The following is a 17820-nucleotide window of genomic DNA, read 5'->3' on the forward strand; positions in this document are numbered from 1 at the left end:
ATGTTTCATAAATGACATTTTTAATGACATCTTGGACACCTTCATAGTAGTTTATCTTGACGACATCTTGATTTATTCTGATACTATACAACAACATGTGTCCCACGTAAGAACAGTATTAGCAAGACTTCGTCAACATAAGTTATACGCTAAATTAGAAAAGTGTGAATTTCATTGCAGTCAAGTCTCTTTCTTGGGCTACATTATCTCGAACACTGGAATTAAGATGGATGACTCTAAGATCCATGCTATCACTCAGTGGCCTACTCCAAAAAATCGCAAACAAGTACAAAGATTCCTTGGTTTTGCGAATTTCTATCGAAAGTTCATTCGTAATTTCGCCCAGACTGCTAAACCACTTACTGATTTAACTAAACACACAAACACTTTTAACTGGACATCTGACTGTCAGAGAGTCTTCCAACAGTTAAAAACTGACTTCACCACGGCACCTATACTTAACTTCCCTGACCCAGATTTACAGTTTATTGTAGAGGTTGATGCGTCGGATTATGCTCTGGGCGCAGTGTTGTCACAGAAACAATCCCTTACTGATGTGATGCATCCTGTCGCCTACCTATCCAGGCTCATGCTTCCAGCTGAACGAACTTATCCCATAGGGGAAAAGGAATTGCTGGCCATCAAAACTGCATTTGAGCAATGGCGACATCTCTTAGAGGGAGCTTTACATCCCATTATCGTTATTACAGATCACAAAAATCTACAATATTTACAACAAAGTAGGACTCTCTCCTCCAGACAACTTCGCTGGAATCTCTATTTCTCACGTTTCAATTATCTCATTACCTATAGACCTGGTAGTCGCAACGGCAAAGCTGACGCTCTCTCCCGCAGAGACTCTAGACCACTTAATATGGAAAACCCATCTACAGTTATACCCTCTTCAAACTTCTTAGGGCTACTCGTCCATAACGACCCTCAGTTTCAAAGAGATCAAATTCAGGATTCCACAAAACCAACTCATCTTCTGCAAAGAAATCCAGATGGTTTATTTTTCCATGGTAAACATCTATATATACCACCTCAGTATAGAATTTCTCTTTTACGAACCCATCATGATTCCCCACTCACCGGACATTTGGGCATACAAAAAACTTTAGAGCTACTTCAGCGTAATTACTGGTGGCCAACTATGCATTCTTCCGTAGAAGACTATATATCCAAATGTGGCATTTGTGCCACCTGTAAACCATCACATCAATCTCCGATGGGACTTCTACAACCATATCCAGTCCCAGATACCCCTTGGACTCATCTCGCAATGGATTTTATTGTCGATCTACCAAAATCTTCATCCTACACCTCCATTTTTGTAGTAGTTGATTTGCTAACAAAAATGGCACATTTCATACCAGCTATAGGAGTACCCACTGCACAACAAACTTGCGACATGTTTATCAGGAACGTCGTTAGATTACATGGACTGCCTATGGTACTTCTTTCGGACAGAGGATCACAATTCACCTCTCGTTTTTGGAGACATTTATGTCATACTCTACAAATTTCTCAAAAGCTCACAACTTCATATCATCCTCAAACGAATGGACAGGCAGAGCGCACCAATCAGTGGTTGGAGCAGTACCTCCGCTGTTTTTGCTCCAACCAACAGGATCAATGGGCTGACCATCTCGCTGTGGCAGAATTCGCCTATAACAACGCCAAGAATTCCTCAACTGGCTTTAGCCCTTTCTTTCTCAACCATGGAATCCATCCCAGAATCAGCTTCCTTCCTTATGCACCATCTCCATGTCCTAAAGTCAACGACACTGTGAATGACATCTCCCAAACCTTGTCTGTTGCTCAAGACAACATAAAACATGCACAAGCCTCCCATAAACGTTATTACGACTTGCGGCATAAGCCTCAACCTGTTTACCAGGTTGGACAACTAGTCTGGTTGTCAACTAAGAATTTGCGCTTACATACACCTTCCAAGAAAATGAGTAAGCTGTTTATAGGACCTTTTCCTATTATTGCTGTTAGGAATCCAGCTACTGTCACTTTACAACTACCTGACTCGTATAGGATACACCCGACGTTCCACGTATCCTTGGTTAAACCCTGTCTTTCCGACAGATTTACCGTGGATTCTGTTACCCATCTTCTTTCCCAGGATTTGGAATATGAGGTAGAGGCTATTCTTGACTCAAGGCGGCGAAGGGGTGTTCTGGAATATCTAGTGCAATGGAAAGGGTATGATCATTCTGAAGATTCATGGGAACCTGCTACTTCTGTTTCAGCCCCCAGGTGTGTTTCACTTTTCCACCGCAGGAATCCAGAAAGACCTTGTCCTTAGAACCCTCGCTGTGGGTGTTCTTGGGGGGGGGATATGTCAGAACCTTCCTTTTTTTCCTCTGTTCACTGCCCCTTTAATTAATTACCTGCCTATTTAAGACACACCTTTGCCTCTCTTCTATGCTGGATTATCTGCAATTCTCACCCAAGTGTGTGTGGAACTGAGCCAATCCGGCTCCTCCTATTTTCCCCAGCATCTCAGAGCGGCACTCTCGCTCTCGCTACTGACCGCAGCTTCTACTCTCAGCTTGTTCTCAGACCAGTATCGGCTGCTTACCGCTGACGTCATCAGCTACCGCCTGGAGGCATTCTCACAGCTCCACGCTGCAAGCTGCAACCTCCCGCGGCTCCACATTTAATTTACAGACCTTTGTTTTCAGGACTGACTTACAGGTCGTATATTTACCAATACTTTTACTTGTTACCTTATATTCACTTCCGCTACAGTAACTACTTTGAACAATATCTCACTGAATATCTGGACTGTATTGCGGCATGAACCTGATCTTTAATCCTGCCTAATTAGTTTACTGCAGACTATAGTGTTTGTAGTTTCAAACTATCTATCTGGCAAATATTAATTACAGATAGGTTAACATAGCAAAAGTCTTATTTTGTTAACCAACCTGTTACACTATACATATTTTCTTGTCATTTTCCATATTAATTGCTATAAGAAATCCTGTATGTTTCACTCACTATAGTGAACACTCAAACAAGATATAAAATTATAACAATCCATTATCGTTCTTTTGATCAGTGTGATTAAAATGTTGTTTGTTTGACCACTCACTATAATTATTGGAACCCCCTCTTTCATGTTGTACATAAGACCTATGGGGATCTCTATTATAGTCATCATATGAATGACCAAATTCTCTATTATGATCATTATGGGGCTGCCTGTTTTCTCTATAGTGTGACTGATTTATATTTTTATTATTATTTCCACTCGTGTTTTTATTTTTGTTTTTATTTTTATTTCTAGAGTAGTTTACCACTGTCCAATCATTAGTTTGGTCAGTCGGATACCCTAATCCAGGGGTCTGAGGGTAATTAGAATTTTCCTCAATTTCAGTATTACCCACTATAGAGTGTTCTGGTGGGTTTACTTTAGTATTTTTATTTTTATGGCTGTTTTGACCCTTATTATAGGTGTGAACTTGGCCCTTTAAATAGTCTTCTTCATCTCTCATGAGTTTTCTATTTTTAATTAGCATAAGTTCTTTTTGAAAATTATCTGTTTTTTGTAAAACCATCGAATTAAGTTCATCATATAATTGGGAATTCTTGAATTTGTCTAAACTATTCTGGATAGAGTCAATTTCCTTTGAGATCTGCTCAACCAATGTTTTTCTATGAGCAATTAAAATTTTCATAAGTGTAATGGAGCAGCCATCTAAGGCTTCCTCCCATTTAGCATTGAGATTTAAATCATCTTTGAATGAGCAATTTTTAAAAACTCTTAACCCACGAGGTATCTGTTTTTTATCCAGATATTTTTGTAACATCTCGGCGTCCAACCAATTTCTGCATTCGACATTGATGGACTCCTCTAATCTAGCAAATAATGCATGAATAGATAAATTCTCTATGTCATTCTCAGTATTAGACATATTACTATTGGAATTTGTGTGTGATACCAACATAAGCCTCTTGTTTGTCCTCTCACTGACTGAAAGCATTATTAATAGTGATTGCTAATCGATATAGTGAATATTTATCTATTGTTTTCATAATTGTATATTACTTATGTTTATATTGGTTTGTGCGATGTAGGAATGTTTATAGGTTACAAATACCTACTTTTTGTCTCTAAATAAAAAAAAACTGATGCCTAAGTAGCACTATACAGTCATTTATTTCAAGAAATCTTGTAAATATTGTTACCTATACCAGGGTCATTTGCAGGGCCCTGGGCAAGACAAATTTGTTTAAGTAAATAAAAAAAATAATTTTACATTCAATACACAATATCCAATAAAAGTATAGGGTGTACTAAAAAAATGTTGGCCATGTTAAGATTCTCTAATAAATCTTTTTTATCATCCACTACCCAATTACCACAAGCAATCATAACTGCATTCTGTTCTTAGTCAAAAATATAATTCATTTTTAAAGCTATCTACTGTATTATTAAATAATTACAAAGTTTGGTTGCTCTAAAACTTAAAAAACATTTTTTTTTTGTCGCTGGAGCTTTTAGCTATACAGCTGTCACTAAATGTTTTGCAGCTTCAGTTTAAGGGGCCGAATTATCAAGCTCCAAATACAGCTTGATGCCCCTTGTTTCCGACGAGCCTTCAGGCTCACCAGAAACAGTAGTTATGAAACCGTAACCGTATGCTCCGTAACTTGTCCGCCTGCTCTGAGGCCGCAAACAGAAATCAACCCGATCGAATACGATTGGGTTGATTGACACCCCCTGCTAGCAGACGATTGGCCGCGAATATGCAGGGGAAGGTATTGCACAAGCAGTTCTGGTGAACTGCTTGTGCAATGATAAATGCAATGCATATGCTGTCTGCATTTATTGATGTGCAGCGGACATGATACGCTACATCGTATCATGTCCGCTCGCACTTTGATAAATATGCCCCTAATTGCGTACAAGCCATTCATTGTAGCTACAGATGTGATGCTGAAGACCATTCTCTACAATGTGTGGTTGTATATAGACATGGTTCTGCCCAAACTACAGACCAAAGCCCAAATGCCGTTTTCTGTGGCCCACAACACCACTGAGCAGAAATCAGACATTACCAATTTGTTATTGAAAAAGCAGTTCCACACTTCTCCTTAAAGGGACATGAAACCCAATTTTTTTCTTTCATGATTTAGAAAGAGCATACAATTATAAACAACTTTCTAATTTACTTCTATTATCTAATGTGCTTCATTCTCTTGATATTCTTTGCTGAAAAGCATATCTAGATATGCTTAGTAGCTGCTGATTGGTCGCTGCACATAGATGCCTCCTGTGATTGGTTCACCGTGTGCATTGCTATTTCTTCATTAAAGTATATCTAAACAATGGAGCAAATTAGGTAATAGAAGTGCATTGGAATATTGTTTAAAATTGTATGCTCTATGTTAATCATGAAATTAAATGTTTGGGTATAGTGTCCCTTTAAGGGCCTAAAGATCTAGAGTTCTCCTCTCTGGGGAGATGACCTGAGAGGAATTGTCAGTAATGTGAGGTCCCTAAAATAATTTTAGAAGGTAAAAAGATCCCCAAAGATTTTGTGTGATTCTTCTCATGGCAGCAGGTTTTTGATCTTCAGGACCTAAGGGCATGGTTTGAGAGAAATTAAGCAAAATCTTTGGGATTTTTGTTTTAGACCTTGTATTGTGTCTCTCCTTCACACATACATAGTGCGATCAGCAGTTCTCAAGATAAAATTAGCCCTTCTAAAAAGTGATATAAGTTAAAGAATGATACAATACTTGTAAGAGACAAGACAAAATTGACAAACAAATACAGGAGTAATTAAGGGCCATATTCCTGTGGGAACTTACAATCCAAGAGGGTTGGAGGGTGAGAAATTGGAGGTGAGGAATCGGACTGCAAGGGTGAGAATGATGTTAATACAGAGTTAGATGACTTAGATAATTTCCCCTGAGCATTGCTTTAGATTGTCAGGCCATATATAACTAAGCCATTGTTTTGTACCAAGTGCTGTAGATTGAAGTATAGGTAGAAAACCCTTTATCCAAATTGCTTAGGACCGGGAAAGGTTTGGATTTTGGAATATTTGCATCTGTGAAATGGGACAGTTTGGGGACGGGATGAACCAAGTGTAAACAACAATATCTTATGTCATTTAGGCAATATTTACATGTCATTATACAGCTTATACATGCAGCCTAAAGGTAGTTTTATACTTTTGTATACACAGTGCCATTGGAGAGATAGTATACTACTGTAATAGGAAAGGTAATATTTGTTGTTTAAAATAAATACAGACTAGTATTTGTGTTTTAGATCACAAAAATCAAACCAAAGACACAGGCAGAGATGTTTGTGACTTATAGACGGGTGGAAAAAGTAATTTTTGATCATTTTATTTTTCAAAAAATATTAATTAAAAAGTTTCAAAATAAGTTTGGATTTTGGAATTCCGGATTTGAGGATTTGTACCTGTAGTTTATTAATTAGTTAACCAATATCCTATGTAATTTGTAACAATTTTTTTTTACTATAATCTAACATTATGAGACATTATGCACTAGATTACGAGTGGCGCACTAACTGTAGCATGTGTAGCGTATGAGCGATATTGTTTTTTTAAACTTTTTGCACACAACAGAAATAGCACGAATGTTACGAGTTCAAAGTAAACACGTTCGTCCAGTTAGTGTGTAGCGAGAACTCGCATAAAACTTAAAAGTTGAAGAAAAAAAGTTGCATTAAACACAAGATAAATACACTTAAAAGTAAAGTTACACTCATATAAACACTGCCTGATAAAAATTATTAAACAAAAAGTTATTTTAAAAGTAATAAGGGCTCAAATATGTTTAAGGTGTTAGACAAAAAAGGGTCTGCAAAGGTCTTTAACATATATATGCATATAATACCAAAAATAAAAAAGAGAGAGATATCCACAGTATTGATGGATATCAAAGAATGACAAGGCTGCATTTAAAAAATCCTTAATCAAGAAAGTATTTATTTACACCTCTTCGCAAACCCCAAATAACCCCATACTAACCCTTAAAGTGAAAAATACAAATACACATAGGAGCCAGATGAAACAATCCTAAATTATTCTCATATTACAGATGAATAAGGCAAAAATACAGGGGAGCCAGAATTAGAGCACATAAGTGTACACAACACGCTCAGAAGGCTCAATTGGAAACATATACTGTACTGTAGCAACAGATCCTTTTTCTATCCAAATTGCAGCTGGCAATTAACTTAGTTAAATTAAATTAGTTGTTGACTGCTTGCACCTGTTTAAATCCTGTTAATAGAGTGCACACATCTTTTGTATTGGATATATATGTATATATACACATGTCTAAATATGTGTATAAATATAAATATATATATATACATATATATATACAGTATATAGATGTGTGTACATATGTATTTAAGTGTATGTGTTTTACTGTATATTTTCTGTACATAATTAACATTCCAATGTTCTTCACTTACAACATAATGTCCTTTTTATTGTAAATACATATATTTCTAAATGTGACCCCGAAACGTCAATAAACTTGACCTGTTCATTCACAAATCTTTAGAGTGCATATACTTACTTGCCTATTGTTGTCCTTCAATAATGCACCAAGGTGGATGACCCATTGGTGGGATTTAAACAACTAAGTGGATGCATATCTATATATACCTATACCTTTATATCTATTCCTATAGATACATAGGTATAAATATGCTTTTACATTAACAGTATCAGATATATATAGAAATATATATTTAATAATAAAAAGTAATTTTTTCTATGTGAAGAACATAGGAATGTAAAATATAAAAAGTACATTATTCTGTAGATGAAGAACATTGGAATGTGATATTTTCTTAACTCCTGTCAGGTTAGCGCACAAGTAAAGGTGTCGGGGTTTTTTTCAGTTTGCGCTCTCCATTGTCTTCAATGAAGAGAATACGTTAACGCTTTGCAATATTTGGTAAGCGCGCATCAGGTATCGATAGTGAGCACATTTTTTCATTTCATCTAGTAAAGTTTAAACTTGAGCAAGAGCACTAAATAGTGCTCCACTTGTAATCTAGTCCTATTTTAGCATAAGTGTAAGTATAAAGTAAATGTGCAAATCCTATCTTTAGCTACTGGCCTGACCCCATATAAAGAAGTTTTAATGTTCTTGATTAAGCATTTATCTAGTAACCATGTTGTAACACATCCTTCGTTAAACAAAATTTTGTAGTAAAATAATTACTAATATCTTTTTGTGAAAACTGAGGCTGAGAGTTTGATAAAGGACAAAATGTTCTTATTAAGGGCTAGATTACAAGTGGAGAGCTAATTTATTGTGCGCATACAAACAAGCAAATTTGCCATTTTCAGGCGCACAATAATTAACCAGCCATTACAAGTGGCTGGTTTTTGCTACCGCGAGCTTGTGGTAGCAATTAGCGCTTATAAAATGAACCAGAGATCAGATCTCTGGTTAATTTTATAAATGTCCACCAAATGCTCCCAAAATACAGTGTAATATACTTTATTAAAAAATAAAAATAGTAGCATCTTTATTTTGTTAATAAATTAACTGCACTTTTTGGGTGCTAAATTTGGCGGCTGTAGGGTGTAAGAAAAAAAACAGCACTGAAAAGTTCCTTTACATTGCGGTCTATGGGAACTGTGTGTTCCCTGTAAATATGTATATGCTTATATACCTATATATTTATGTGTTAATATGTGTAGATACATATATTAAACACATAAATATACTGTATATGTATATATTTATATACATAAATATGTATAATTTGCTGACCATCGCTGCGTGAGTTACTCCCTTTGCTGCGCTAGTTCTCATGCCGTGTCTCACGGCATGAGAACGAGGCTCCCATTGGAGCCTATGGAAGTGCACTCTAGTGAGTGCAAAGCTTCAGTTCACTTTAGCATTGCAGCTTACTTGTAATACCAGCGCATGTTTGCGTGCGCTGGTATTACTCGGTGGAGAGCAAATATCGATATCGAGAAATCGATATTTTGCCCTCCACTTGTAATCTAGCGCTAAATGTTGACACACATTGACCTTTTTTTTCTAATTACAGCATCATATGAAAACATACACACGAGTATGCAGAAATCCTCTGATGGAAATGAAGTGTCACTGACATGCCAAGCATTTGGTTTTCCTAAAGCAGAAGTATACTGGCAGAACAACGGTATCAATGCCAGCGTCTCTGAAAATACATCCCATATCCTGACTGAAGAGTCATTTTATAATACAACAAGCTCTATAACATTTAAACTGCATTCAAAACAAGAATATGACTGTGTGTTTTGGAACCAAGCTCTGCATGAGAGGACAGTAGCTTCATTTAGGATTCCAGGTACTTTTTAGTGCATTATTTGATTATATGATGTTAGCTTACACAATTGCATTGTTTATGTTTTCTCTTAGACAAGGAAGTTAAAATTAAAATTAACTTCAGATAAATATTAGATATTACAAAACAAATACATTGTTTGAAAGATTACACCAACAATATACATGAATAACTTGTTTGCCTTGATTTTTTTCCAAATCTTTATGGGAAGTAACAGAATTTCATAAATCATGTAAAATATATATATTTAATTTCTGGGAACAAATGTGGTTTATATATGTACTGATAAGTGTTTCATATTGTGCACTTGCATGATAATTAGGCTTGTACACAAGAGCATATGCACAAATCAGCAGTTAAAGTGATGGTAAATCAAAGTGTAGAACAAACGCTAGGATTTACCATCACAAAAAATAAATGTTAGTTTCTATCATCGTTTCATAAAAAAATATCGGCTAGATTACGAGTTTTTCGTTTTGAGCTGTGTGGTGCTAATGAGCAGTTTTGTCTCACCGCTCACTTACATGCAGTGCTGGTATTACGAGTTTTCAGAAACCCATCGTTAAAAGACAAGAAGTGAGCGTTGAGCAAAATTTTGCTCATTACCGCATTCCAATACCAGCGCTTCTTAAGTCAGCGGTGAGCTGGTGTAACGTGCTCATGCACGATTTACCCATAGGAATCAACGGGGAGAGCCGTCTGAAAAAAAATCGAACACCTGCAAAAAAACAGCGTAAAGCTCAGTAACGCAGCCCCATTGATTCCTATGGGGAAATAAAATTTATGTCTACACCTAACATCCTAACATGAACCCCGAGTCTAAACACCCCTAAACGTACACTTATTAACCCCTAATCTGCCGCCCGACATCGCCGACACCTACATTATAGTTATGAACCCCTAATCTGCTGCCCCCAACATCGCCGACACCTACATTATATTTATTAACCCCTACTCTGCCGCCCCCAATATCACCATCACTATATTAAAGTTATTAACCCCTAAACCTAAGTCTAACCCTAAACCTAACACCCACTAACTTAAATATAATTTAAATAAATCTAAATAAATATTTCTATCATTAACTACCTAGCTAAAATAAAGACAAATCTACCTGTAAAATAAAACCTAACCTAAATTACACTAACACCTAACACTACAATATAATTAAATAAATTAACTAAATTAAATACAATTACCTAAATTAAATTAAATTAGCTAAAGTACAAAAAACCCCCACTAAATTACAGAAAATAATAAACAAATTACAGATATTTAAACTAATTACACCTAATCTAATAGCCCTATTAAAATAAAAAAGCCCCCCCAAAATAAAAAAAAAACCTAGCCTAAACTAAACTACCAATAGCCCTTAAAAGGGCCTTTTGCTGGGCATTGCCCCAAAGTAATCAGCTCTTTTACCTGTAAAAAAATACAAACAACCCCCCCCAACAGTAAAACCCACCACCCTCACAACCAACCCCCCAAATAAAATCCTAACTAAAAAAAACTAAGCTCCCCATTGCCCTGAAAAGGGCATTTGGATGGGCATTGCCCTTAAAAGGGCAGTTAGCTCTTTTGCCCCCCATCCCTAGCCTAAAAATAAAACCCACCCAATACACCCTTAAAAAACCTAACACTAACCCCCTGAAGATCAACTTACCGGGAGACGTCTTCATCCAAGCCGGGCCGAAGTCCTCAACGAAGCCGGGGGAAGTCTTCATCCAAGCCAGGCGAAGTGATCCTCCAGACGGGCAGAAGTTTTCATCAAAGCCGGGCAGAAGTGGTCTTCCAGATGGGCAGAAGTCTTCATCCAGACGGCATCTTCTATCTTCATACATCCGGCGCGGAGCGGGTCCATCTTCAAGACATCCGACGCGGAGCATCCTCTTCATCAGACGACTAAAGCTGAATGAAGGTACCTTTAAGTGACGTCATCCAAGATGGCGTCCCTTAGATTCCGATTGGCTGATAGAATTCTATCAGCCAATCGGAATTAAGGTAGAAAAATCCTAATTATATTGTAGTGTTAGATGATAGTGTAACTTAGTTTAGGTTTTATTTTACAGGTAAATTTGTCTTTATTTTAGCTAGGTAGTTATTAAATAGTTAATAACTATTTAATAACTATTCTACCTAGTTAAAATAAATACAAACTTGCCTGTAAAATAAAAATAAACCCTAAGCTAGATACAATGTAACTATTAGTTATATTTTAGCTAGCTTAGGGTTTATTTTATAGGTAAGTATTTAGTTTTAAATAGGAATAATGTAGTTAATGATAGTAATTTTATTTAGATTTATTTAAATTATATTTAAGTTAGGGGATGTTAGTGTTAGGGTTAGACTTAGGTTAAGGGGTTAATAATATTTAACTAATGTTTGCGAGGCGGGAGTGCAGCAGTTTAGGGGTTAAAATGTTTATTATAGTGGCGGCGATGTTGGGGGCAGCAGATTAGGGGTTAATAAATGTAGGTAGGTGGCGGCGATGTTAGGGACGGCAGATTAGGGGTTAATAATATTTAACTAATGTTTGCAAGGCGGGAGTACGGCGGTTTCGGGGTTAATATGTTTATTATAGTGGCGGTGACATTGGGGGCGGCAGATTAGGAGTTAAAAAGTGTAGGTAGGTTGCGGCGACATTGGGGGCGGCAGATTAGGGGTTAATAAATATAATGTAGGTGTCGACGATGTTGGGGGCAGCAGATTAGGGGTTCATAAATATAATGTAGGTGGCGGCGGTGTCCGGAGCGGCAGATTAGGGGTTAAAATTTTTATTATATTTATATATTTGCTATGTGGGAGGGCCTCGGTTTAGGGGTTAATAGGTAGTTTATGGGTTTTAATGTACTTTTTAGCACTTATGAGTTTTATGTTACGGCGTTGTACCATAAAACTCTTAACTACTGACTTTTAAATGCGTTAGGACTCTTGACAGAGTAGGCTGTACCGCTCACTTTTTGGCCTCCCAGGACAGACTCGTAATACCGGCGCTATGGAAGTCACATAGAAAAAAGACTGTACGAAGTTTACATAAGTCGTTTTGCGGTAAGGCCAAAGAAGTGTGCGGTACACCTAAACCTTCAAGACTCGTAATACCAGCGTGGTAAAAAAGCAGCGTTAGGACCTCTTAAGGCTGCTTTTTTACCCTAACACACAACTCGTAATCTAGCCGTATGTTAAACTCACCCTATATGTAAGGAAACCATATCACTAACACAGCGTCTCCGGCCGTCCACGGCGCCGCGCTTTCTCGAATCAGGTGATGTTTTCACTTCTAGAACAATAGCCGTGCTAGGATGTCAGTTGACACGCACGGCTATTGGTGGAAACATCACCTCATTGAAGAAAGCACTGTGCCGTGGCGCAGTTATCAATCTTCTTTCCTTACAGATGAAGGTGAGTTTAACATTGTTTTTTACGAAACAATGAAAGAAACTAACGTTTATTTTTAGTGATGGTAAACACTTATACACTTGCGTTTGCCATCACTTTAAATATTTTCTAAAAAGGGTGTGTATTACAGTACACAGTACAGTGTATTACTCGTGCTAGTATAATATAACATAGGATGGATGTATATGTATACTTATAGGTGACCTGCAATTATAATTACATGACTAAATTAATGCCCGTTGGGAATAAATAAAAACAAAATCCCCAAGGCAGAACATACAGTGATCTGAAATGTCATCGCAGAAAATGCATCATGTCTGCAGAAAGAGCAGGACACATGCAGGAACTGTTAGTGCTTTAACTTTGCAGCACTGCACCACATCAGGTTGTTCTCTTCAAAGAGTGCTGTGCTCTGGCTGTATTGTGTACGTTTTCCTTAAGACAGCGCATCCACAGCAAAGTGCTGTTTAAAGTGAACAGTAAAATATAGCCTTTCCCAGTCTGCTGTTTTGTTCTGAATATAAGCCATTCTTATGAGCAATGCACCTTTTTATTATTACATTTCTATGTTAGACCAAGAGAAAAGGAAACATTTATTCAAGAGACTTTTTACAATTTTTTTTTGCGTGCAACTAATTTTGCAATCCAATTTTCAACTGCTGAAATATATTATAAAAAACTTTAAAAATGTAATTATTCTCCAGTTAATCAACACATTGCATTTGAACTGGTGATTTAGTTTAACTGCCTAATTTAAAATTGATTTTTATTTAAAAATAACCTGCAGAAAATGTTTCACTAAACAAATCTCATCGCAGAAAGTAAAAAAAAGTTCTGCCTCTGGGAACAAAATTAAAGTCTTTGATTATACTTACATTTCTGCGTTCTGAAATCCCCATCTAGGTACTACAGTTTTCATACGTTATAGGATGTGGATGTGGTTTTTACTACAGAAGTGTTTGTCCATGCGAGTGATTATTTTTCTGTGCTTGATTAGGAAGTGGTAAAGGTTTTTCTTTTGCCTGTTGTGTTACTCTTATGTAATATTCTCCAATTGTAGATTTTGTTCATGCTTATACACCTTATGCGCTTATAAAGGCACCATAAATATAGTCCAGTAGTGTATGTTCAATATTACCAAATGTTGTGTTCAGAGGATGTGTAGATAGATTTGCAGTCCTCTGTGTAGCGCTAATGGATTGTGAGTTTTTTTTAACTTGTTTTTCTATAATAAAAGGTTTTTTTTCTCAGTACCATTGAATTCAGTTGTAAAATTTAGTTGCGCTGTTTGTGAATACTGTTCATTTCGGTGTACTGCTCTTCTGCAAAATGAACCCTTGGGCTTTTGACCTCTGCATTGTATTCTGACTAGCCCTTTTGGCCTACTGGTTCTACCTAAAGCTGCCTGCTTCCCGACTACGCTCTTGCCTAATCCTTTTGATTCTGTCTCCACCTGATCTGTTGACACTCTAGCCGGCTTTCTGACTCTTTATTATGCTTTATCCCTTGGACTTGTAGTTTTGCTGGTAGTATTAACAGCCTTGCTTTTCTTCCATATGCTCTGTGAGGCTCATGTCTTTGACTGTTTCTAGAGAGTAGAATGTCTTTTCCTACTACCACTGACCTTTGAGAAATGTATTTAAAGGGACAGTCTATACCAGAATTGTTATTATTTAAAAAGATAGATAATCCCTTTATTACCCATTCCCCAGTTTTGCATAATGAACACAGTTATATTAATATATGTTTTACCTTTGTGATCACCTTCTTTCTAAAGGCTGTGACACACTGCAAGTGATGGGGTGCAAGGCGAAGCATCTGCTTCGCTCCGTATCGCATCGCTTCTGAAGTTCAGATATTTCATCTTTAAGCGCTCAGCTTTGCGACCTGACGCAGCAGAGTGCTCAGAGATGAAAAGGCAGGACACACTGAGCGCGCACAGCCGCATTTACACGCTGTGCGCCGCTCCGCTTGCAGTGTGTCACAGTCTTAAGCCTCTGCAGACTGCCCCCTTATCTCAGTGCTTTTGACAGACATGCAACTCCTAAAATTTGACAGACACTACTCCTAAATAACACCACGGGAGTGAGCACAATGTTATCTATATGACACACATGAACTTGTACTGTCTAACTGAAAAACTTTCAAAATGCTCTGAGCTAAGAGGTGGTTTTCAACGGTTTAGAAATCAGTTTGAGTCTACCTAGGTTTAGCTTTTCAAAAATATCACCAAGGGAATAAAGCAAATTTAATGATAAAAGTCAATTGAAAATGTGTTTAAAATTGCATGTCTTATCTGAATCATGAAAGTTTAATTTTGACTAGACTGTCCATTTAAACCTGTTATCCTAGTGAAAGTTCTTGGACATTTTTCTTATGGCCTCCAACTAATAAATGAAGGTTAAAATAATAGATTTGATGTCTGTACATACTGCTAATCAAATTAAAAATTCTTATTGATGCAGTGGCCCCTAGTTATCAAGCCGTCAACCTCAAATACGCTTGAATTCCGAAGCGTATTTGTGGCGAGGCTGATTCGCCTTAGTTATCTAGCCCTGCTGCCCGGCAAAAGTAGAATATAGTGATGTAAGCTTCGATCCGCCGGACACAGTCCGACACAGGTCGATTCTTACGTCACTCCAGATGTTCCGAACGCAAGTTCGGCACAATCTGACTACTTTTGCTAGTTATCAAATGACTAGCAGGTACGCTCGGCACTTTTCCGGCCCAGCGTACCTGGTTTTCAATCCGCCGCCCTGGAGGCGGCGGATCCTATAGGATTCAATGGGAGTCTGACCATAGCGAAAGTTCATGTTCGCTGCTGCCCGATATCCCATTGATTCCTATGGGAGATGTCTGCACCTAACACCCTAGCATGTACCCCGAGTCTAAACACCCCTAATCTGTCCCCCCTACACCGCTGCAACAAAATAAATGTATTACCCCCTAAACCGCTGCTCCCGGAGCCCACCGCCACTCTAATAAACTGATTAACCCCTAAACCGCCGCTCCTGGACCCCGCCGCCACTATAATAAATATGTTAACCCCTAAACCACCGCTCCCGGACCCCGCCGCCACTATAATAAATATGTTAACCCCTAAACCGCCGCTCCCGGACCCCGCCGCCACTATAATAAATTTATTAACCCCTAAACCGCCGCTCCCGGACCCCACTGCCACTATAATAAATATGTTAACCCCTAAACCGCCGCTCCCGGACCCCGCCGCCACTATAATAAATATGTTAACCCCTAAACCGCTGCTCCCGGACCCAGCCGCACCTATAATAAATATGTTAACCCCTAAACCGCCGCTCCCGGACCCCGCCGCCACTATAATAAATATGTTAACCCCTAAACCGCCACTCCCGGACCCCGCCGCAACTATAATAAAATGATTAACCCCTAAACCTAAGTCTAACCCTAACCCTAACACCCACCTAACTTAAATATTAATTAAATACATCTAAACAAATATTATTCTTATTAGCTAAATTAATCCTATTTAAAACTAAATACTTACCTATAAAATAAACCCTAATATAGCTACAATATTACTAATAATTATATTGTAGCTATTTTAGGATTTATTTTTATTTTACAGGCAAATTTACATTTATTTTAACTAGGTACAATAGCTATTAAATAGTTATTAACTATTTAATAGCTACCTAGTTAAAATAAAGACAAATTTACCTGTAAAATAAAAACTAACCTAAGTTACAATTACACCTAACACTACACTATCATTAAATAAATTATTCCTATTTAAAACTAAATACTTACCTGTAAAATAAACCCTAAGATAGCTAGAATGTAATTAATAATTACATTGTAGCTATTTTAGGATTTATATTTATTTTACAGGTAACTTTGTATTTATTTTAGCTAGTTAGAATAGTTATTAACTATTTAATAACTACCTAGCTAGAAGAAATACAAAATTACCTGTAAAATAAATCCTAACCTAAGTTACAATTAAACCTAACACTACACTATCATTAAATTAATTAAACAAATTAGCTACAAATAACTACAATTAAATACAATTAAATAAACTAACTAAAGTACAAAAAATAAAAAAAACTAACGGCTAGATTTAGGCCTAGATTTAGAGTTCGGCGGTAGCCGTGAAAACCAGCGTTAGAGGCTCCTAACGCTGGTTTTAGGCTACCGCCGGTATTTGGAGTCAGTGATTAAAGGGTCTAACGCTCACTTTTCAGCCGCGACTTTTCCATACCGCAGATCCCCTTACGTCAATTGCGTATCCTATCTTTTCAATGGGATCTTCCTAACTCCAGTATTTAGAGTCGTTTCTGAAGTGAGCGTTAGAGCTCTAACGACAAAACTCCAGCCGCCTGAAAATAGCAGGAGTTAAGAGCTTTCTGGGCTAACGCCGGTTCATAAAGCTCTTAACTACTGTACCCTAAAGTACACTAACACCCATAAACTACCTATTTACCCCTAAACCGAGGTCCCCCCACATCGCCGCCACTCGATTAAAATTTTTTAACCCCTAATCTGCCGACCGCCACCTACGTTATACTTATGTACCCCTAATCTGCTGCCCCTAACCCCGCCGACCCCTGTATTACATTTATTAACCCCTAACCTGCCCCCCACAACGTCGCCGCCAGCTACTTACAATAATTAACCCCTAATCTGCCGACCGCAAAGCGCCGCCACCTACGTTATCCTTATGTACCCCTAATCTGCTGCCCCTAACACCGCCGACCCCTATATTATATTTAGTAACCCCTAATCTGCCCCCCTCAACGTCGCCGACACCTGCCTACACTTATTAACCCCTAATCTGCTGACCGAACCTGAGCGCTACTATAATAAAGTTATTAACCCCTAATCCGCCTCACTAACCCTACCATAAATAGTATTAACCACTAATCTGCCCTCCCTAACATCGCCGACACCTACCTTCAATTATTAACCCCTAATCTGACGACCGGAGCTCATCGCTACTATAATAAATGGATTAACCCCTAAAGCTAAGTCTAACCCTAACACTAACACCCCCCTAACTTAAATATAATTTAAATCTAACG

General features: G+C 37.6%; 1 protein-coding gene across 1 annotated transcript in view; it reads left to right on the forward strand.

Annotated features, from left to right (window-relative positions):
• The window catches only part of LOC128649341 (programmed cell death 1 ligand 2), a 180589-nt gene that overhangs the window by 52151 nt on the left and 110618 nt on the right, over window positions 1-17820 (forward strand). Inside the window, exon 3 of the mRNA XM_053702555.1 lies at window positions 9086-9367. Coding sequence (XP_053558530.1) covers window positions 9086-9367 — 282 coding nt within the window. The remainder of the gene's footprint in view (window positions 1-9085; window positions 9368-17820) is intronic.

Source organism: Bombina bombina, chromosome 2 (assembly GCF_027579735.1).
Source record: "Bombina bombina isolate aBomBom1 chromosome 2, aBomBom1.pri, whole genome shotgun sequence".
NCBI classification, from domain to species: Eukaryota; Metazoa; Chordata; class Amphibia; order Anura; family Bombinatoridae; genus Bombina; species Bombina bombina.